The sequence below is a fragment of the Cannabis sativa genome, chromosome 1, assembly GCF_029168945.1.
Source record: "Cannabis sativa cultivar Pink pepper isolate KNU-18-1 chromosome 1, ASM2916894v1, whole genome shotgun sequence".
Lineage (NCBI taxonomy): Eukaryota > Viridiplantae > Streptophyta > Magnoliopsida > Rosales > Cannabaceae > Cannabis > Cannabis sativa.
Window position 1 is genome coordinate 34,214,644 of NC_083601.1, and position 24,320 is coordinate 34,238,963.

Genomic DNA, 24,320 nt, shown 5'->3' on the forward strand with positions numbered 1-24,320 from the left:
TTTTGTTTTAGTACTTTGCACATGGAAATTCTTTATTTGTTTTTTTTTCAACAATTGATGATAGAGATCAATTGTGTTGATGAATCTCAGGATGAAAATGTCAAATTAAGAATAAATTTGGTCATGAAGTATTTTCGAATGAATCAAATTTTTCCGCATAATATATTGTGAAAGATGTTTCGGTGTGCAACTAGATGGAACATTTAAAATCGCAGATAAATGTGTGTGGGGACAAGTGGATACTCAAACAGGGAAGCCAAACTAGTTGAGGATCCATGAAATGTGGAACTATTCTCCCAAAGTTAATTTGGAGTGAAGATAAGGTTGGTATTTACACAGGATAAAGGGTTCACTAAGTATGGGGCAGGCTTGTTCTTCCAACAGTCCTTCATCTCTTGGTGGAAAAACTCTTTATGCTCTGCTGAAGTGCAATACTCTTAAAATCAAGCTTCCTCTTCTTATAGAAATCAAGCATCCTCACCATATATGGACTTCTATGACTATCATTTACATGCCTGGTTATGGACTTTGATGGTTGTTAGAAATTAGGATTGTGTGATTAAGGTGTATGGGGTTTTATTTCGAAATCAATTGACAATTAGAAGAGTAGCTTATGGATGTGTGGTACAATGAACGGAAAAAAATCACCTGTCCTATTTTTCCTGTTCCACTCCTATCCCCACTAATTATATTTTGCCACATCATTTAAAATGTCAAATAGACATTAAACAAACCACCAAAATATTGTTAACTCCGTTTGTTTTCCTTTATATATTAAAATAATTATTAATTGTCAAAAATTTAATTTTTCTTAAGAAAAAAAAAAACACATACAATTTTTTAAAAAAATTATACCATGCAGTAAGATTTAAAAAAAAAAAAACACATACAGATTTTTTATAGTTCATTTTTTTAAAAAAAAATTACTAATTCAAAACATCAATTAGATTCAAATAGCTAGTATTTTTGGTATATATGTATATCTTTTTCTTAATAGCTATTTGATCTATTTTTTTTACAAAGTTATTTGAATGACCTATTGATATTTTGAATAACAAAAAGTGTTATTTTTTTTTAAAAAAAAAAGTTTGCTTTGTTTTATCATTATTTAATTCATTTTCTAAAATATTTATTAATTCTCTACAGTATATATACTATATATGTTAAATTCAATAAATTTAAATATACAAGTTTATTGAACACAATATTTAATAATTTCTAATTAGTAATTTTGATTAAATACTATTTTTTTTTTGTTAGCATCATCATTTTTGCCACTGTAGGGTTGTGTGGGATTTAATTATAGTTTACAAAATATAGCTAATTAGCTACTGAGGTTATTTATACATTATAAATATAAAGATTTGCTAAAAAATGATAAACAATAAATAATATAATAAATTAAAGGGTATATATATATGTTTTAATTTGTTTTTTTTTTCAATTAAATATTTATTTTCTTAGAATAAAAATATAATATTTATTTAATCAAAATTACTAATTACAAATTATCAAATATTATGTTAATTAAACTTGTATATATATATTTAAATTTAACATTCTCAATTTAACATAATGTATATACTGTAGAGAATTAATAAATACTTTAGAAAAGGAATAAAATAATGATAAAACAAAAAAAAGAAGAAATTAACACTTTTTGTTATTCAAAATATCAATAAATTCAAATAACTTTGTTAAAAAAGAAAAGACCCAATAGCTATTGAAAAAAAGATATACATATTTACCAAAAATACTAGCTATTGAATCTAATTGATGTTTTGAATTAGTAATTTTTAAAAAAAAAATGAATACACAGTAAAAGTTTTGACATTACTAAATACACAGTAAAAAATGAATACACAGTAATTTTTTTGAATTAGTAATTATTATAAGGTTCGGTTTTAGAGAAAGAATTAACATTAATTAAGAAAGAGAATTGAAGTTTTGACAATTAATAATTATTTTAATATACAAAAGAAAACAAACAGAGTTAATAGCATTTTGGTTTGTTTAATGTGTATTTGACATTTTAAATGATGTGGCAAAAGATAATTAGTGGGGACAGGAGTGGAACAGGAAAAATGGGACAGGTGATTTTTTTCCACAATGAACAACTTTCATAATGTCAAACATGACATTCGAAAGAATCCCACAATAAAGTTAAATTGGAAAATTTGTAAGTGTACGCGTCAGAAAATTTACGAATTTTTCAAAACAGGTCAAAGACTTACACTAGAAATTGGCACACATTGACTGAATGTCTCTAATGAAGTCAAAGGCAGAGACGAAAGCTTTTAATTGCTTTGATACCATGTTAGAATTTAAAAGTCTGTGGTTAAGATGTATAAAATTTCATCTCAAAACAAATTGACAATGAAAAAAGTAATTCATAGATCTTTAAAACCTTTATATCCGACTCTCTAAAAATTAATTGGAAATGATAATCACAATATTGTGGAAAGAGTGGCAAAGAAAAAATAACTACGTCCATATATAATATCTAGGAGCTGGAGACATGGCCAGGACTGTTCATTGGCCTCTAGATTATTTGGACATGTATCAAAAGGCAATGGGAAGCCTTAGAGATCTTCGGTATCGAAGGTTGGCCCTAATTCAAATATCTTCTTCGGTAGGCGTGTTCGCATTCCTAGCTCACTTTGTTAAAATTCAGGAAGATGTAGCGCTTTAAAATTCAAATAATTTCAAATTAAGAATGGGTGTTGTTATTTACAACAATATAGCACGGTGTATATAGCCTCAGAAACTCTTGATCCCATTGTGGTAGAAGCAAAGGCTTTTAAATATGGACTGCTGCTAATTTCGCGGTTGGGTATAAGAAGACTACTTTGTTTTCAGACTTTTATGATGGTGTCATCTACTACTACTAGATTGTTGTTCTTATTAATTAGACAGTGCAGTCAAAGAGATTATGCATTTGAAGAGCTCGTTCAGCGCAATCTACTTCAGCCATTATTGCAGCAGAGGTCTAAATTTAACAGCTCATTCCATTGCAAAGTACGCTTTGTCCAGTAATTTAGCTATAATTTGATTTTTTGGGAATTCCAATTTTCAAGTCTTTTTAAACATTGTTTTGTTGGTTGTCCCATTAACAGCAACTAACTAACTGTTATATTATTTATAGTAATATAATATATAGATTAAATATGTGTAATAAACTAATAATATGTAACATATGACAATGTATATTAATTGTCATCTTTTTGTAACATTTGGGAGTTACTTGTTACTATGAGTAACCTCCACCATCATCACCAACATTAAGAGTGTAAAAAGATGTTACACATCTTAATTTGAAATTCTTAATGCTATAAGAGTTATGGTGTGTGTAGGAGTTACATTTGAGTCCATAACATCTATGGGGTTATGAGTTTGAATTTCAAATGGTGATGATATCCTAAACACTATATAAAGAGGTCTAAGGTGCTCATTTTGGAGATGAAGTTTTCTATCAAGAAAGCACTTTGCTAGAAAACCCTTAAAGGCTTGATAATTCCCAAAGCTATTTCCTAGAGAGTTCCCTTAGTGCTTAGAGATAGGGGAAATAAGCTTTTGGACAAAGGTGTAATACCTTGTTCAAGTCATGGTGATCCCCACTAATCTACACTCAAGGTTGTGAGTGAGTGTTTATATATATATTATTCTCTTATTATATATACATATTTTATATTGCATGTGTTCTTATTTTCTTCCACCTTTCTTATATATAACATATATAGTGTATATATTGTATATTATATTGTTGTAACATTTATTTAATCTCTTTGTTGGTCCTTGTATTGTATTACAATAGAGTTGTAATATCTTGATTTTCTTCCATTGTAATAAAATCTCTAACAATCAAAAGCTTATCCCTTTTCAATGGAAGAGGAGATAAATCAAGATTGTGAGAATACAAGGATAAGAGATTTTATGTGAAAACAATTCATGGGTGAGCATGGTGGTGTATATTATGTGATTTACTATTTTATATGATAGTAATACATGTGATATATATAAGTTATATATATGTGATCATGTGTTTATATCATATTATATATATGATATTTGAATTTTATATCATGTTATTATATGTATATATGTGAGATATATAATATATAATATGTATATATGAGTAATATATATTATATATATGTAGAGTGTGATATAATATATATTATTGTGATTAAATATGTAGAAATAATATTACTTCTATGTATTTATATGAGACATGCATATATAATATATGTTATATATGTGTATATAATATATATCATGCATATTAATGTATATATATGTTATATATGTGTGAGGTATGTAATACATATATATATAATTGTGTAATTAATGTATATGTATATGATATATATGTATATGATATATATGTATATTATAGTATATATGTTATATATATATGAGATATGTAACATATATATTGTGAATTTAATATTGATATTATATGTATGTTACATATGAAATGTTGATTAGTAACATACATATTATATTAATATATGAGTTACATAGCATGATAATAATGTTGATAGTAATCAGGGCCGGCCCTGACTTTTAGTGGGCCATAAAAAAAAATTATTTTGGGCCCTTATTTAGAAAAATTAATATGGTATTTTTCAAAATCAGTAAAAAAAAATGGTATAATTTTAAAAGGTAAATATTTTTTTTGGGCCCCTGGGATAGGTGGGCCCTAGGCACGGGCCTAGCCCGCCTATGCCCAGGGCCGGGCCTGATAGTAATAAAATAGTGTTTATTATTATTGTGAGAATTATTATCATCTATTTTATGAATAAAGAATATTTTAAATTCTTCTTCAATTTAGTGGTGAACATCTCACTTTATGAGATAATAAAATATGGCTTTTGAGAAGTTACATCTTTTATTGAATTATAAGAGATAATCATCTCATATTTGAGATAAGGAAAAGTGGACTATGAGAGATACACTTTTATTGGACTTGCATTGTCATAAGCAAGAACAATTAAGATTATATAGTGGATTGAAACTTGTGAAATGAGTCATAAATTGGAAGAGCAATTTTAGACCCAAAAATAAAGTAAGTCAATGTGGATTCAAAAATTGTGAAAAGATAACAAAATTGGAGAAGCAATTTTGAATCTTAAATAATCAAAGTAGTAAACAAAATTGTTGAGAATTTTTTTTTTTTTTTGAAATTAAACTCTTATTAACAACAATCAGAGCTTAATACATCAATAAGAAAAGAGGGAAAATCCTCAATCCAAGCCAATTCACCATCCACCCTAAGTGCATGCACAGCTAATTCATGAGCAGCCTTGTTGGCTGTACGACGAACATGAATTAGGGATGCCTCAGGAAAACTGGAAAGCAAACTAGCAATATCATCCAATAAAGAACCAAGTTCATTACAAAGGGAAAAACGCTTTGGGAGAGCCGAAACCAAGGCTAAGCAATCTGACTCCACCACATGAAGAGGAAGACCAAGAGTGAGAGACCAATCCAGCGCAACCATTAATGCAACAGCTTCTGCTAATATGACTGTAAAATTTCCTACAAAAATTAACAAACAGAGAATAAGTGAAGAAAAAAAAAAGGTTGAATCCTAATAAATGAAAACAACAACAAAAGAAACAAAATTGCAAATCCGGTAAACAAAAACCATACACCGGAGGGAAAAGCTTCCCTCCGGTCCAACCAAAATCCCAACACAACTACTCCACACCCTCCTATCTTAGGAATATCATAATATTTTAAAGTCATACGCTATACCAAATAAGGATCTACATAGACATCCCAGCACATTCCCAGTAGTATCTCGAACTATTGCCCCAATGCCAATAGTGTTAGAATTAACATCCAACGTAGCATCAACATTTAGTTTATACGCTCCCAAAGGCGGCTTAACCCATTGTTCTGGAGATAAGCATGTGGATCCCTTTGCCATAACATTATGCCTCGAACATTGACTGTACTCATTAAATAACTTAAAGATTTGTGAGACCACAACATCAGAAGGGTTGGCTTTGCGACCATGGACAATTTGGTTCCTTTCACTCCAAATATACCAAGCCGCAACTAGGAACAATTCGTACTCAGATCTAGATAGTATCTCCGAAGCCTTCAGAACTATTTGTTTGAATGAGATATCCATAGAGAGGTTATTCAGAACTATTTTGTTAACTTTAGTGTAATATTTGGGTTAATCTCATTGAGGAGTTAACTTCAAAATAATGGGTAAAAATAATCACATTATTTTGTGAGTAGTAATGTGAGTTTGGTTTTTAGTTTTGTGAGAAAACTAAAAATGTCAAATGGTATTTTTAAAGTGGCCTTAAAGAGTCATTTGAAGAGGAAAATGCACAAAAGTGATATTTTATATACACTTTATGGTAAAAATGTGGGGGTGAGCCACAAATTTAATCAAAATGTGTTGAGACATTATTGATTAATTTATTTGATTTTGAATTCAAATTCTAAATCAAATTTGGCTATGTGCATATGTAAAATTTTGACATATTTTGGTGTCAAAGTTAAGTGAAAATAATTTCAAGAAAGAAATTAATTAAAAGAGTTATAGAGACAAAGTGGTCTTCTATATTTTAAAATCAAGATATTGTCTTGATAATGAAATGTGAAAGTGTGGGGGTGTATACTCTAATATGAGAAAGTTTAGACATACTTGGTGTCTAAAAATAAAATATGAGAATTTAGACATGTTTGGTGTCTAAATTGGTGTGTTTTTGATATGTTTGGTATCAAAATTATTGAGAATTTGAGTTGTGTGAAAATTAATTTTTTATGATTGAATTTTCAAAGCTTAAGTACTTAAGGAGAAAAGTGGTCACAAAGTGAACACTATATTTTGGCATGCATGATTCACATGGAATCAATAGTGAAAGGTTATAACAAATCGCTTAATCTCCGTACAAGATTAAAGCATGAATTTTCGAGAGATGGGACCTAAACTCCCTTAGTATTTTGCTCATTGATGGTAACCTATCTTAACACTAGTAAACATCTAGTCTTAAGTTCAATAGGTAATAACAAGTCAATAGAGTGAATATGGTACTCAATTGTCCCATCTATGGATGAGTACATGTTGTGAAAATTGAGGGTTAAAACCAAAAGGTTTTTTAATGGAGCTTAAGCTTAAGAAAACTCACTTACGCTTAAGAAGTGTCTAAAGAGTGGTGAGACACTAAAACTCCACCTATATGGGCTAGAGGTGGTGCCGCCTCTTATGAGAATTGGGAGTTATTCTCTAGAGAGTCCATGAATTGGAATTTTGCACATGGCCATTAACGGTGCAAGAGCGAGACATGCGGTCTCAAGTGAGCATTAGTGAGGGTGTGTGTGTTATCACCGGTTTGTATTAAAGGAATAATAGTTCAATGCTACGGCAACCAAAATTTCATCAAACTTTGTGGTAATTACACTAAAATAAAATTCAAGTCGAAAGACATTTTATCTAATGCACCTAAGCAAGACTTCTTAAAAGTGTGTATTTAGTCAATCAAAGTGGGGGAATGTTATATTTTGATACAATATTTTTGATTGATTAAATAAATGTTACAAAAGTTACAAGTTTGTTACTAAAGAGATAATATTTAATCTAGTGGGGGATTGTTATATTATTTATAGTAATATAATATATAGATTAAATATGTGTAATAAACTAATAATATGTAACATATGACAATGTGTATTAGTTGTCATCTTTTTGTAACATTTGGGAGTTACTTGTTACTATGAGTAACCTCCACCATCATCACCAACATTAAGAGTGTAAAAAGATGTTACACATCTTAATTTGAAATTCTTAATGCTATAAGAGTTATGGTGTGTGTAGGAGTTACATTTGAGTCCATAACATCTATGGGGTTATGAGTTTGAATTTCAAATGGTGATGATATCCTAAACACTATATAAAGAGGTCTAAGGTGCTCATTTTGGAGATGAAGTTTTCTATCAAGAAAGCACTTTGCTAGAAAACCCTTAAAGGCTTGATAATTCCCAAAGCTATTTCCTAGAGAGTTCCCTTAGTGCTTAGAGATAGGGGAAATAAGCTTTTGGACAAAGGTGTAATACCTTGTTCAAGTCATGGTGATCCCCACTAATCTACACTCAAGGTTGTGAGTGAGTGTTTATATATATATATTATTCTCTTATTATATATACATATTTTATATTGCATGTGTTCTTATTTTCTTCCACCTTTCTTATATATAACATATATAGTGTATATATTGTATATTATATTGTTGTAACATTTATTTAATCTCTTTGTTGGTCCTTGTATTGTATTGCAATAGAGTTGTAATATCTTGATTTTCTTCCATTGTAATAAAATCTCTAACACTAACAATACAGTTACAACAAATCCAAAATCTAATGCTAATCCAAAATCTCAATTTTGAGTTTATCTTTAAAAACTAACTTGGTACTTGAATTGGCCTTTGTGAAACAATCAGCAAATATTTGATCAATGGAAGGAACATGTTTTACTTCAACCATTTGTTGAATAACTTTCTCTCGAACAACGTACAAGTGCAACTCAATGTGCTTTGTCCTTTCATGCAAAAATGGATTCACAGTGAGTAAAATTGTGCTCGAATTATCACACTAGATAGATGGGGGCCTTGGAATGTAGATATGCAACTCACAAAATAGAGATTTAAGCCATGTAATTTCAGCAACAACATTTGCTAAATTACGAAACTCTATCTCTATACTAGATTTGAGCATAGACCTAGAAATTGTATGTTGCATCTTACAAGACCAACCAACTAGATTAGATCCAAGGTAGATGGCATAGCCTGGAGTTGATCTCCTGTCATCAGGGTCTGCAACCCAATCTACATCATAGAATGCGATGAGCTCGAGTTACTGAGGTCTCTTCAAGTGAAGCCTAAAGTTTATTGTTCCACTGAGATATCTTATGATTTTGAAGAGGATTATGCGTAAATTGGTACACCTTATTCACATTGTAAAAGATTCTAGACTGGTGATAACAAGTTATTGCAGTGCTCCTACAACTAATCTATACAGTTAAACATCTTCTACATGGGCACTTCCATAAGCAGAAAGTTTGAGGCCACAAGTCATTGGAGTTGAGCTAGACTTGAATCTTTGCATCTTTGTTTTAAATGAATGCCATATATTGTGTATTTGACCTCAATGCTAAGAAAGTAGTTAAGCTCTTTAAGATTTTTTAAAGAATATTCATAGTTCAAACTTACAAAAAGTTGGCCAATGAACTCTTAATCACTACTGGTGATTATCATCAGCATATACCAATACGAGAGTGATTGAGTTACTTATGTGATTAATGAACAATGAGTGATCATACTTTGATGAAGCAAAGCCATGAGACAAGAGAGAAGTTTGGAGCCTTTCAAACTATGCTCGAGGAGCCTACTTTAAGCCATATATAGCTTTTTGTAACTTGCACACCATAGAAATAGGAGTGTCAATATCAGATCCTGGTGGATGCATCATATATATAGAGTTTTTCTTGCAACCCACCATTCAAGAAAACATTGTTGATGCTTTGTTAATAATTACAACATTTAATTACAAATATTTATGGTAACTAACTTATTACATATACAATTTTTTCTATAATTTTTTCAAGGGGTGAGTGTCCTCCTCGCCTCTATGTGGTTGCCCTGGATATGAGCATGTACACATTTATCTCATAAAACTTTTTGCCTACATTAGAGCTGGACATCCAATCCAATCTAACTTTAATCTACTCATCCGATCCAATTCAATTAGTAATTGGATTTGAAAAATTATCATCCGATCTAATCCAATTATACCTTAAAATCTAATCTAATTACCAATTAAATTGGATTAGTTTTTCGATTGGATATCCAATTACACACTTAATTTTTAATATTAATATAAAAATATGAAAAAAGATACATAAAAACTAAATATCACTACTCTTTATTTAGGTTTAATACTCATAAAAATATTATTGTTAACATAACTAAAAGCTTAAAATAACTAAAACAACAATACTACCAAGTAATAAAATAGAACAACACATCATGAAAATAAATACATAGAACAACCAAGTATTACAAATTCAACAAAAAAAAACCACTAAAAATATAATTAATATACATTTTTTATTTTTTATTACTTTTTATTATATAAATAATTGTTTTGTTTATATAAATATAATTAGATTTGATCCATTTTTAATTAAATTTTAAGATTTACATTTAATCTAATCTAATTAAAATTCAACTTTTTATCTTCCAATCCAATGCATCCAATTTAATTATAATTAAATATACAATTTTTTGTAATTAGATTAAACTAAAATTATATCAGTTCAATTTAATTGAATTGGATATTACCAGCCTACACACCAAAATAAAAATTATAAAAACAATAATGTATGGATTTTATGGGGTCACGCATCCTTGTAAAGCTTGCTAGGCTTTTAGCATTCATCTTCTTATCTGTTCCTTCTCATTTATGGTGTCCATTTGTTGAGGTCATGAACCAGAATTTATTGCTTTCTATTAGATTTACCTATTATTTCTGTTACTGTTTGTCTGTTAATTCAGTTATTACTTCCCGTTTATTTAGGCTGTTAGTTAATTAGTTTGCTCTGTTTTTCCTTGTCTCAATTCTGTATAAATACCTCTTGTATTTTTCCTTTTTCCTTAATCAATGAATTTCAATTTCTCTCTTTCTCCTTTCTTTCCACTTTGTCACTATCGTAACATGGTATCAGAGCGGAGAAACTGACTTCTCCACTGATCTTCTACGCTTCCGCCTTTTCCCACCAGACCGTGTCTTCTTCTCCGGCGATGGTGGTGTACTGATTTGTTCTCTCCTTCACTCTTTCTGTGAAGACTTTCGTTCATCTTCCTGGAAATTCTTTCCAGCACTCTTCTCTAATCAAGAATGTCTAATGACAATCAAGAAATTGGAGCTGAAACTGGAATTCAAGGCTCTGCCATTTCTGCAACTCAAAGCAATCGAGTTCTGAATTCCAGAAATCCTCTTGAGGATCCCTCCGATCCCTATTACCTTCACCACGGCGATAACCCCGGCAACATTCTGGTCTCTCAGCCTCTAACAGGGCAAGATAATTACACCTCATGGAGTCGTGCAATGCAGTTGGCAATTTCTGTCAAAAACAAAATAGGATTCTTGGATGGTTCTATCCCTAAACCTCATATCTCTGAATATAATCTTTACAATGCTTGGATAAGAAACAATAACATCGTTATTTCTTGGATTCTCAATTCAGTTTCTAAAGAAATTTCTTCTAGTTTGCTTTACGATGAATCTGCAGCTGCTATATGGACAGATTTGAAGATCAGGTTTCATCAACAAAATGGTCCACACATATTCAATCTCAGGAAGAATTTGATGAATCTTCGTCAAGAAAATCAAACCATAAGCATGTACTATACTCGATTGAAGACGATATGGGAAGAATTGTCCAATTATAGACCCAATTGTACCTGCAATGGATGCACTTGTGGTGGTGTAAAAAGGCTCCAAGAACACCACCACATGGAGTACATCATGTCATTTTTAATGGGACTTTCAGACCATTTTTCTCAGATTCGCAGCAGCATTCTTTTAATGGATCCTATGCCAGAAGCTAATCGAGTTTTCCATCTTGTTACCCAAGAAGAAAACCAGAAAGGTAATCTCAACTCTGGAAGTGATTCTAACACTAACATGGCTTTTGCTTTCAAATCAGATAAGAACAACAATTCAAAGGCTGATATTCAAGCTTCCAAGAATCATTCTTCAAAGAAGAATAGACCCTTCTGCACCCATTGTAATATGCTTGGCCACACCATTGAAAAATGCTATAAAATCCATGGATATCCTCCAGGATTCAAGAACAACAAATCAAAGGATGCCTCGGCTAATCAGGTCCAAACCAACTCAGATTCCAAGAGTTCGAATGATGAAAGTCACACCATTCTACCTCAGCTGAATGCCTCACAATACCGCAATTATTGAATCTTCTTGCCGACCAACAAACGGGTATGCCAAACTCAGATCCTATTCCTCCTTCAGGGCCAACAGGTATCATTTTATCTCATCATTATATCACTCCTAATAATGGTTCCTGGATAGTGGATTCAGGTGCTACTCAACATATATGCAACAACATAAAAATGTTTCAATATGTGTCTAATATATGTAAAACCAGGTTGATTCTCCCTAACAATGACTCCTTTTTTGTCCATCAAAGTGGTTCCATAGCAGTAAATAAATACCTCACTTTGACCAATGTATTATATGTCCCTAGTTTTAAATATAACATACTGTCAGTCAGTAGTCTTACTGATAATGGTTCTATTTCTGTAAAGTTTCAATCTAACAGTTTTTATATCCAGGACAAGCACAACCAGAGGGAGATTGGCAGAGGTAAGGTCATCAATGGCCTTTATGTAATGGATACCTTAACCCAAGATTCGTATGCCTTCTCTGTTGTGACTGCAGAACTTTGGCACTCAAGATTGGGACATCCTTCTCAAAGAAGACTTGCCCTTCTAAGTGACAAATTAGATTGTAATGTTAGCTCTTTACATAAAAATGAACCTTGCTATATCTGCCCTTTGGCCAAACAAAGAAAGCTTCCATTTCCTAATAAAAATGCTTTTGCTGCCAATAAATTTGATATTGTCCATTGTGATACTTGGGGTCCTTATCATATTAGTTCTCATTCAAACTACAAGTATTTTCTAACTTTGGTTGATGATCACACACGATTCACTTGGATCTACCTTCTAAGACATAAATCTGATGTTACTGAAATAATACCTCAATTTTTGTCTTATGTTCAGACTCAATTTCAATGCACAATCAAGAAATTTCGTTCTGATAATGCTCCTGAACTTGTGTTTAAAAATCTCTTTGCCCAACTTGGCATCATGCATGACTTCTCTTGTGTTGAAACCCCTGAACAAAACGCGATTGCTGAAAGAAAACATCAACACCTATTAAATGTGGCTCGTGCTCTTTTCTTTCAAGCTAAATTGCCAATAATATTCTGGTCTGAATGTGTTATGACAGCAGCTTTTTTAATAAATAGAACTCCCACACCTCTTCTTAAAAATAAGACTCCTTTTGAGTTGATTTTTGGCAAAGCACCTGATTATTCTAACCTCAAGAACTTCGGTTGTCTTGCCTTTGCTTGTACTCTTACGGCTCATCGTACAAAGTTTGCACCAAGAGCAAAACCATGTGTTTTTATAGGGTATCCACAAGGCATCAAAGGTTACAAACTCTATGACTTGAATAGCAAACAAATATTCATATCACGAAATGTGATTTTCCATGAAAGTATTTTTCCATTTCAGACTCTAAATAAATCTGATATTGATGTTGATCCCTTTTCCCATTTAGTTTTTCCATCTTCTACTATATCTAACACAAATGTAAGTGATTTTCCTACAGAAAATCATACTGACAGTACTAATGTTGCTGGTTTGGCCAAGGATACTGGTTTGCACCAGGATACTGCTACTGCCGTGCCTTCAAACATGGAGATTATTTCATCTCCGAATACCAACTATTTCCAGGACCCTCCTTCTACACCAGATATTGATTCAAATTCACCCAACAGAACAATATCCAACAACAACTCATCCAATGATCTACCAAGGAGAACAACAAGAACAACACGACCCCCTGCATATCTCAGGGATTATGAGTGTCATTCTTTAATACAGGATCAATCATCCACTCCTCACTCCCTAACAAAATTTCTTTCTTATGATAAATTGTCAAAATCTCACAAGGCTTTCATTCTTGCAGTTACTGCCCTCTTTGAACCAAGAAATTACAACCAAGCTCGACAACACAAAGTGTGGAATGATGCTATGAACAATGAAATATATGCTCTCCTTCGAAACAAGACATGGACTGTGGTGAAACTTCCTCCCAATAGAAGAGTCATTGGCTGTCGTTGGGTATACAAAATTAAATTCAACAGTGATGGATCAGTTGAAAGGTGCAAGGCACGATTGGTTGCCCAAGGTTATAGCCAACAAGAGGGATTGGATTTTTTCGATACTTTTTCACCTGTAGCAAAGATGGTAACCTTCAAGTTACTTCTAGCCATTTCCTCCATCAAGCAATGGCCCATTTTGCAACTTGACATCAACAACGCTTTTCTTAACGGAGATCTCCAAGAAGAAGTTTATATGGCGTTGCCACCTGGTTTCTCTCCTTCTCACACAGAGGACAATTCTAATCTTGTTTGCAAACTTCACAAATCGATATATGGTCTCAAACAATCTTCGAGACAATGGTATAAAAAGCTCTCTGACGCTCTTTTAACAGCCGGTTTCTCTCAGTCTGCAGCCGATTACACTCTCTTCACACGCGGTACTAATGTCGACTTCATCGCTCTACTCGTTTATGTCGATGATATTATCATCACAGGCCCGAACATTGCTCTTCTCCACCAACTACAAGACTCTCTCAATGATCAATTCCAACTAAAGGCCTTAGGTCCACTTAAATACTTTCTGGGTTTTGAAATCGCCAGATCAGATGACGGTGTGTTCTTATCTCAACGAAAATATACTCTACAATTGCTCGAAGATACTGGATACACCAGCAGTAAACCTGCCAAGACTCCAATGGATCCCAGAACGAAACTCGACAATGAACAGGGACACCTTCTTGATGATCCTTCTTCATACAGACAACTTATAGGCAGACTTCTCTACCTCACGCTTTCAAGACCTGATATAACTTTTGCCGTCAACACGCTGAGTCAATTCATGTCATCTCCTCGCACCACACACATGCAAGCTATCCATCATTTGCTTCGATATCTCAAGGGCAGTCCAGGTCAGGGACTTCTTTACAGCTCAAAATCTTCACTACACCTAAGAGGCTTCTCCGATTCGGACTGGGCTGCTTGCCCCACCACGAGACGGTCTGTTACTGGTTTTTGTATATTCATCGGTGATTGCCTAATATCATGGAAAACAAAGAAACAAACCACCGTTTCTAAGAGCTCAGCAGAGGCTGAATATCGCGCTCTTGCCAGCACCAGTAGTGAAATAACTTGGATCCAATACCTTCTAGCTGATTTCCAAATCAATCAACCTACACCTGCCTTCATATATTGTGATAACCAATCAGCCATACATATCGCAAATAACCCAACCTTCCATGAACGTACCAAGCATATTGATCTAGATTGCCACTTCATTCGGGAAAAGATTAAAGCTTCGACTATTCGCCTCATACCAGTCAACACAACATTGCAATTAGCCGATGCTTTTACAAAGCCTCTTCCCTCTACTTTATCATCTCATATTCGCAAGATGGCTGTATTTGATATCTACAGTCCATCTTGAGGGGGGGATATTAGATTTACCTATTATTTCTGTTACTGTTTGTCTGTTAATTCAGTTATTACTTCCCGTTTATTTAGGCTGTTAGTTAATTAGTTTGCTCTGTTTTTCCTTGTCTCAATTCTGTATAAATACCTCTTGTATTTTTCCTTTTTCCTTAATCAATGAATTTCAATTTCTCTCTTTCTCCTTTCTTTCCACTTTGTCACTATCGTAACACTTTCAAATAAATATAGCCTTTCAAGACTTTTCTGATCAATTGAACAAGTAGTTGTTCTAAATTTTTAATTATACTTCAAGTATATATATTGAATTGAATTTTCACAATATATATATTCTTCACAAGTGGTCCTGCCAAAGCGTGTCGATTTAGGAGCGTTTTAATTTCTATATGCGTTGGAGTAACGCGCAATAGAGGTTAAATCTTTTTTAATACCTAATTTATCCAATTTTCTACTCTGCAATTCGCGATCCTTAATTCGATACTCTTTAATTCTTTTTCAAAAAAAATGTTTGATTGTTGACTATATGAGCACCTTCTACTAATATATATTTAAATTGAGGCTCATGCAGGGTCGTGTTAAAATTATTGTTAATTTCTTACAAATAATGGATCTGCAATTTTCAAGTAATAAGCATCGGAATATAATTCATATATATATTGGGATTCACTAAGACAAACAAAATTCAATGGTAGTATATGTATGCATTTATACTCATATACACAGTATGAGTACGTCCATGAAGATTGAAGACTAGGTCGATAGATAGAGCTTATATAGCAAAAAATAAGACAAACATGTGCATCATATGCATGTGCATGTGGGCAATATATATAACTTAATTATTATTATTATTATTATAAACTTCCTTCAAAACAAATTATAATCAATAATTAATAAAATTAAAATAATGAGGGTGACATTAAGCTTTGGAGTCATTTGAAAATGATTTCTCATATTGTCAACAAAATGAATTATGATACAAAATCGTTGAGTTGACCATATAAAAGTCCAAAAATAAGAGATCTAAATACGTTTAAAAATAAAATTAACTATTTAGATGAAAGTACAATATAGATTTATTTTTAGAAATGGACTGAATCCGAAGATATATATATTAGGTTTATGTTTCTTCTTTTTGATTCCATTTATTAAAATCAGAAACTGCCTTGTTTTTCAACTCTTGGCCGATCTGGATATACTGAATCTCAATCAGCTAGTGTCAAATATTTCAATGCATGTTATGCCACACTTAATTTCCGAGAAAAAGGAAGGAAAATAAAGAATCTAACTTGATTTATAACTCTTTCTATTTTTATTTTTTTAATACAAAAAGAGTGTGTTTTAGGTTGAGCTTCTTCCACCTCTGATCTCTTCTCTCCCTAGTCTATATACCTCGATGAAACAAGAATGAGTAGCTTTAATGGAGGACGCCTTAGCTAACATAATAGCTGTTTCAACAGTACTCTCTTTACTCCTCTTGATCATCGTAACTCGAATCACTCTCCATTTATCCAAGGCCTTCTTTCTCATCTGCGGCTCTGCTATTTCCGTAATTATCGCTGTCTTTATATGGCTCATAATCAGACGCCATTACAACCGATCTCGAAAGCAGCTAGAATCGAAACACGTCTCCGAAGGTCGAGAGCTCCGGATCGAGTACAGTTTCCTTCGTAAAGTCGCCGGTGTCCCAACCAAATTCCGGTACAATGAGATCGAAGAAGCCACTGACAATTTTCAAGCATTGATAGGCAGAGGGGGCTCCGCGACAGTCTTCAAGGGCATCCTCACAGACGGTACTTCCGTCGCCGTTAAATGTATCGGTACCAACGGAACCGATAAGGTCGATCGCGGCGACAAGGAGTTCCGGTCCGAAGTCGCCGCCATCGCTAGTGTTCAACACGTTAATTTAGTCCGTCTCCTCGGCTACTGCATAGTCCCCGGTCGTCCCCGGTACCTAGTCTACGATTTCCTCCCCAACGGATCCTTGGACGCTTGGATCTTCCCTCCCCGGGAAGAAAACAATTTCAACCCGAATAGAAATATTTCCCGTCGCACCAATCGCCGAGAAGGTTGCCTGTGTTGGGACTTAAGGTACAGAGTTGCCCAAGATGTGGCCAAAGCGCTGGCCTACCTCCACCACGACTGCCGATCTAGGGTTTTGCATCTCGACGTAAAGCCGGAGAATATTCTCCTAGACGAAAGCTTTCACGCAATCGTCGCTGATTTCGGGCTCTCTAGGCTAATGGGTAAGGACGAGAGTCAAATCTTAACCACAATTCGAGGAACAAGAGGTTATTTGGCTCCAGAATGGCTCCTCGAACGTGGAATATCGGAAAAATCGGATGTTTACAGCTACGGAATGGTTTTGTTAGAGATGATCGGCGGTCGCAGGAACACCGTGAGCCGTACCGTAGCTGATAGGAGAAACAACAAGGCAGCTGGCATTAAAAAATGGGAGTATTTTCCTAAGATTTTGAGCGAGAAAATGAGGGAAGGGAAGATTATGGAAGTAGTTGACCGGAGACTTATGGCGGAGAATGGTGGGCGAGGGGCGGATGAGAGGGAGGTGATGAGATTGGCTTATGTGGGCTTGTGGTGCATACAAGAACGGGCCAGGATGAGGCCCAGTATGGCCCAAGTGTTGGAGATGTTAGAGGGCCGAGTGGTGGTTGAAGAACCGCCAGATACGAAAATGGTCGTTGTTGACTTATTGTCCATCGATGATGATGATCCCGCGGCACCACAGCTTGCAGCTTTTAGTGTAGGAGATGATAATAGTAATTGCAATACGACGTCGTCAATGTACTCGTCTGCAGTGTCGGTGCTAACTTCTGGAAGGTAGCTGCTTTGCTTTCAAGATTTTCCATATATATAATTTTTTTTTTTCCTGAAAATATATAAATTGTTTTTTTTTCGGGGTTCATTGTTTTTGCCATTACTTAATTTCAATTAATTTTTTGTTCTTAAAAAACTACCCCCATTTGAGCAAAAAAAAAAATACAATGACAAGTATTGGCCGGCGTGGCAGTTGGCCTTATAATATGACTTAAATCGAGTTGACTTAATTGAATTTGCAGTGGACTTTATACTATTTTTATTGTAATCCCACCCCACGTTCACAAAATAAATCAATTTCATTTTAGCCGGTTGGATTTAATATATTACACGTATGAAAATAAATAATTCTAATAGATTCTTTTAAAGCCAGTATATATCTTAAAAAAAACACCTCTAAAACCAATATTAATAATTTACAAAATTTCACTTGATTTAAAATAAATTTAGAAGATATTGGCCAAACCTTTATGGTTTTTTCGGAAATATTGTCGATCTTCTTGGGATGTTGCAAACTAATAGTTGTTGAACTGAGCATAGTGACAATGAAAGGATTTAGGGTTAATTGTTGGTGGCGATTGTCTATACGTCCCTGACTCCATGGACGAAGCCGCAAGGCCAGGGCGGGAAAGGGGATTTAAGTTAGAGTATTCATCAAACCGTTTACACGTGGTACATTTGTCAAACTGCCCTGTATGGTACGGTTTGCAGTTTTGACTTTAATAATCCTAGTTCAAACCACAATATGTTATATTTTTAAAAAATATTAATTTTTACAATATGATTTTTTTTCATGAACAACTCATATGTTTATAAAGTTTAAGTTATACAATTAAATTTAATGTAATGTTCATGTAAATTATTCTCATTCTTTATTTATTCTTATTTCTAATATTGTTAGCATATTATTATTGATATCTTTATATATTAAAAGTGTCTATCTAACGGCATTTCTTTTCTTGGTTTAACAGAATATACTTAAAAAATAAAAGAATATTCTGTTAAATTTAACGATTACCTTTGATCTCCCGTTAATAAATAAACCCAATAATTAAACCCAAAAAATTAAACAATCTTTTAAATATTAATAATCTTTTTTTAAATTAAAAAAAATCATCTTACCCCTATCTTTCTCTAACAAACTTATCTTGGGAGAATATTAATAATTTTTTTATTTATCTTTTTTTTTAAAAAAAAATATAGATAAAATGTCTAGAAAAGATAATATAAATGTGAGACTGTATATGAGTATTTATCTTATATGTTTGTGCTTATTTTTAGTTTTATTTTTAATTTTACCACCAAGAGGAGAAGGTTGAAAAATATTATAATATGGAAATATTATTGGTGCTTATTAGTAATTTACAAAGAATGTGAAAGTCTATAAATATATAGTTGTGTAGCTATTATTAGATATGAAATGAGATAATAGAACTTTTTTCAATTAGAAGATTAATGTACATTTTACTATTAATAACATACATTATTATAACACAACTATATTTTACTTATTAAATATACTGACACATATTTTATTTTTATAAAACAAATTATTCAAATAATTATACTATTTTAATTATTAATTAAAATAAAAAACTAAAATATTAAATAAAACTAACACTACGTGGCTTGGCACGTAACAATCACCTAGTATATATAATATGTAAGTATATATATCTATTCTATATAAAGTGTGCCTATATAACCGAATTATGAGAAATTCATGGGTGACTTCTTATTTATATTAAAAATAAAATGGTTTATCAAAAATTCATGATCACTTTTTATTTATATATAATAAAATAAATCTCATTAAATCAAAAAAAAAAATAAACATCATTAATAAAAATAAAAAAATGACTCAACATCAAATCTTCAATAACTCGATACATGTAATTACTCAAACATCACATCTTTCAATTATAAAAAAAAATGACTTTTTACGAGGGAAAATATGATTATTCTAAAATAATATGTTTTCAGTGTGATGAAAAATTAAAGCAACAATTTTGTTAATATCAAAAAGTTTAATTCAATTAATCTTATAATCTTAATTTTACTCTTTCTAGAATCAATATATGAACAATAATTTGAATTAATCTTATAATCTTAATTTTTAATTCAATTAATAATTATTTGTCACGTAATTATTAAGTCTTTTCCCTTTAATTTTCCTTTTGTTGATGATGTTAATTTATTCATATTTTGATTTCTACAATTTTTGTGTTCAGACCATTAAGGTAGTGTTCTACTAGGGGATCTAACGAGTTTTGCCTCTTCGCTAATGGCCTCTAAGAGTTCAAATTCCAGTATTGCATAAATCTTCAATTTGTTCTATTTCTTATATTAACTGAAATTTTGCTACTTTTTTTTAATTTACAACTTTATTGTTTATATCTTATTAGGGACATTCATGGAAATTAGAGTTTCTTTGAAATATACAATTAATGAGCATTACTTTTTGATCATAGTGTGTTTTCCATGGCTGAAAATCTCAATAATCTCTATCATTTGATATTAAATAAAATAAAATTATCATGATGTATACATTATGGTTATTTAATGAGTAATTAGCGTGTTAAAATTGTCAAGCTGATATTTAGAATTGTTTATAATTAAATTGTTTCTTTGTCAAAATTAATATTAAGTATATTTATATGTTTATAGGTTTATCTATTTTCTCTTAGATCAATTATGCTCATATAGCAAAAAAATCATACTCATATAGACATGTTATTTTCATTTTGTAATTTAGATCTTCTTAGTCATTATTTAGTTCACTTAAACCTTTTCCGATTATGGTAACTGAAGTTTTGTTTCTTTTAGGTACTCCATTACAAAGATCTGTATTACATGTATTATTTATTTTTGACTATGAGGAGGTGGATTTTTTTATTGGGAAACATATAGCGTGACAAATTATTGTTCGTATATTGAATTCTTTATTCAAATAATTATTTTTTATTTTTACGTGATTATTTATTGTTCATATATCTAGAACCTTATTTGATTAAAGCTAAGATTATAAGATTAATTAATTTGTGATTTCTTCCTATACACATAATAATAATCTCACCTAATAACTAATAATATTTTTTCTTTAATTTTTAATTATATAACTTTCAAATAACATAGAAAAAAATTAGCATAAAATTTAGTATACGTGCCTCGCACGTAGTTTTTTGCTAGTATATTATATGTGATTCAATACAATATTGATTAATGTATATAATATGACGTTAAAAGTTTAATAAGATTTTTTTTTAATATTGTTGAAATTTTATTAAATTAATTTTTAATTTTTTATAATGTTTGATAATAATGATAGTATAAATCGCTTAAACTGCATTACACATTTATACTGCACCGTATTTTTGCTGTCTAGTTTTTGCAATTTTAAGGTCTTGCATTGCGATTGTGGTTTGAGAATTGCAAAAACTGCATATGCAACCCTACGAACAACCCTAAAATATTAGAGGTGCTAAAATACCCTATTAACTAAATCAAGATCCCATATTTAAAAGTGGTGTCTCATACTGTGTTAAACCAATCAAAATTTAACACGTCAACTAATTTTTTATTTATTAAAAATTAAACCTTTAATTGAGTCAATAAAAGTAGTTAGCATATTTAATATAAATTTAGTTAATGTGTCAAATTTTGATTAGTTTAACACTGTATGGAACACCAGCTTTTAACATAGAATCTTAATTCCCATTAACTATATCAATTAGTAAAAATGACTACTGTTATATTTTTCATAAACTAGGTTGATAAGACATGACATGGTAGATAATAGAATTATATTATATAATATTGTCTCACATAAATTAAATGTAAAAATATTAAGCTATGTAGAAGAATATGAGTTATTCCACTCGTTATCTAATTAGTTTTGAGATGAAATCATATAATTCTTAACAATGGGTGTTCATAAAATAGTCGATCCAATTCAATCCAATCCACACATATTTATAACAAAAACCGCACTTGAGCGGATTGGATGTTGATTGACATGTAAAAGTAACTGATTCAATCCAATCCACACATATTTATAACAAAATTAAAAAATTATAGATACAAATAACATTTCAATATAAAGAAAATAGTAATTTAAAAGTCTAATACATATAATACAATTATATTGCAAAATTTAATAGATAAAATGTATATTCTATTCTTATTTATTTTTTTCTACATACAATTTAAAATAAAATTAAATATTTTTCTTATATATACAATTTTTTTTCTTCCTCTAAATTTTTTATTTGTTATTTTATTTATTTTTGTTGGAGACATAAAATAACTATAATTTGTTTTATTTTGTTGCTAGTTATGTGGAAAAAAAATATTTTTTTCATAAATATTAAATAATTTAATATTAAAAAGTAACCGATCCAATCCGCATTTTTGCGGATTGGATTGGATTGGATTTGAGCTATTGTGCGAATTGGATTGGATCCAAAAAAAATAAATCCGCACTTAGTGCAGATTGGATGTTGTTTGACTAAAAAAGTGCGGATTTGATCGAATGAACAGCTCTACTTAACATTGTATCGTAGTCATATATTCCTAGTAGATTTTCGATCCTCGCATGAGATTCGCACAGTGCAAAGATTCGAACAAACTAAGCCAGCAAATAAATCATTTTAACATTCTTCAAATTATTCTTCTAATCTCAAACAAAAGAATAGAAAATTAATTATCTCATTTTTTATTCATTAATTTTCTCTATCCTTCCTTATTTAAGGATTCTTTTGTTTAAAGGTGATCTAATGATCTTACATCTTCAACCTAATAAAGATTAAAAAAATATAGTGAAAATATAAAAATTGGGGCACGTAAATTTTTGTTTTTTAATTTCTAATATTATTGTTTTGAAACCAAAGTTCTTAACAGCACTCCCATCAGTTTTTCTATTCTATTATTTAAAATATATAACTAAAATAATACTTTTTTATTTTAGCTCAAATTTTTATATTTTTATTTCAAATAATAATATTAATATTTATAAATATCTCATATAAAAAGAAAAATTAAAAATTTTAAAATATTAATAAAATATCTTTAAAACAATGAATAATATTATACAAAAATAAAAAGAAGTTTTAAAACAAAAAAAAATTAAAGCATCTGATATAACGTGTTTTTATTTTAGTTCTTTAGAGAATCTTTATGTACATCTAATACTTTTTTATTCTATTCTTGGTTTTCTTAAATTTTAAAGAAGTTTTAAAACAAATTTCCTAATATATAATGTAAAAAATGATACAAATTTTAAAATCCAATTTCTCAACATTAAAAAAACTAATTTTGTCATTAAAAGAAGCAAAAAAAAAAAAAAAAAAAAAAAAAAAAAAAAACAGGTTCATCAACATCATACTGAAAAAATACAATACAAAAAATTATAATCTAAAAATAATACAAATTTTAAAAACCAGTTTCATCAACAATAAAAGAAAAAATAATTTCATCAACAAGATAATGAAAAAAAATTATAATCTAAAAACGATAATAACTTTAAAAACAAGTTTCATCGACATTAAAAAATATTATTTCATTAAAAGAGACAGAAAAAAACCAGTTTCATCAACAACATAATGAAAAATATATAATGCCTAATAACCAAATTTTTTAAATGATACTAACTTTAAAAACTAGTTTCGAACATATAAATTTTATATCAATATCTAATAACGAAATTTCTAACTTAATTCCTTATTTTGGCATTTAATTATTTCTTTGCTTGCTTAAAACCGAGAGTTGATTTAAGTACAATGTGGAGCAAAAGTAACAAAGAGAATCAAAACTAAAATTAGAGAGAAAAAAGAAAATAAAGAAAATTAAAGAGAGAAAAACGCAAGAAAAACCATAAAAAAAAAAAAAAATAGAGGAGGAAGGGAAATCATATATAAAAAAATAACAAAAAAAGAGGTAGGTAAAAACTATACACTTCGGGCTCGTTTAGAATGTCGTATTAGGTCGTATTGTATTGTATTGTATTATATTGAATTGGATTATACATTATATTTTTATATAATACTATGTCAAACTTTAAGTTATACTAAAATATTATATATTTAGGTGTCTATAAAAGTTAATACCACATATAGTTTTACATAAA

At 30.8% G+C, this 24,320-nt stretch overlaps 1 protein-coding gene across 1 annotated transcript; it reads left to right on the forward strand.

Moving 5' to 3' along the window:
• The first annotated feature begins 16,257 nt into the window (after positions 1 to 16,257).
• Positions 16,258 to 18,426, forward strand: LOC115706271 (probable receptor-like protein kinase At5g20050). The gene has a single exon (XM_030633858.2). The coding sequence runs from the start codon at positions 16,782 to 16,784 to the stop codon at positions 18,201 to 18,203; it is 1,422 nt and encodes a 473-aa protein (XP_030489718.1). The 5' UTR covers positions 16,258 to 16,781; the 3' UTR covers positions 18,204 to 18,426.
• The last annotated feature ends 5,894 nt before the right edge of the window (positions 18,427 to 24,320 follow it).

Bases quoted from the DNA above. Each gene is read 5' to 3' on its own strand.
- LOC115706271 (XM_030633858.2), top strand. From the start codon at position 16,782: ATGGAGGACGCCTTAGCTAACATAATAGCTGTTTCAACAGTACTCTCT.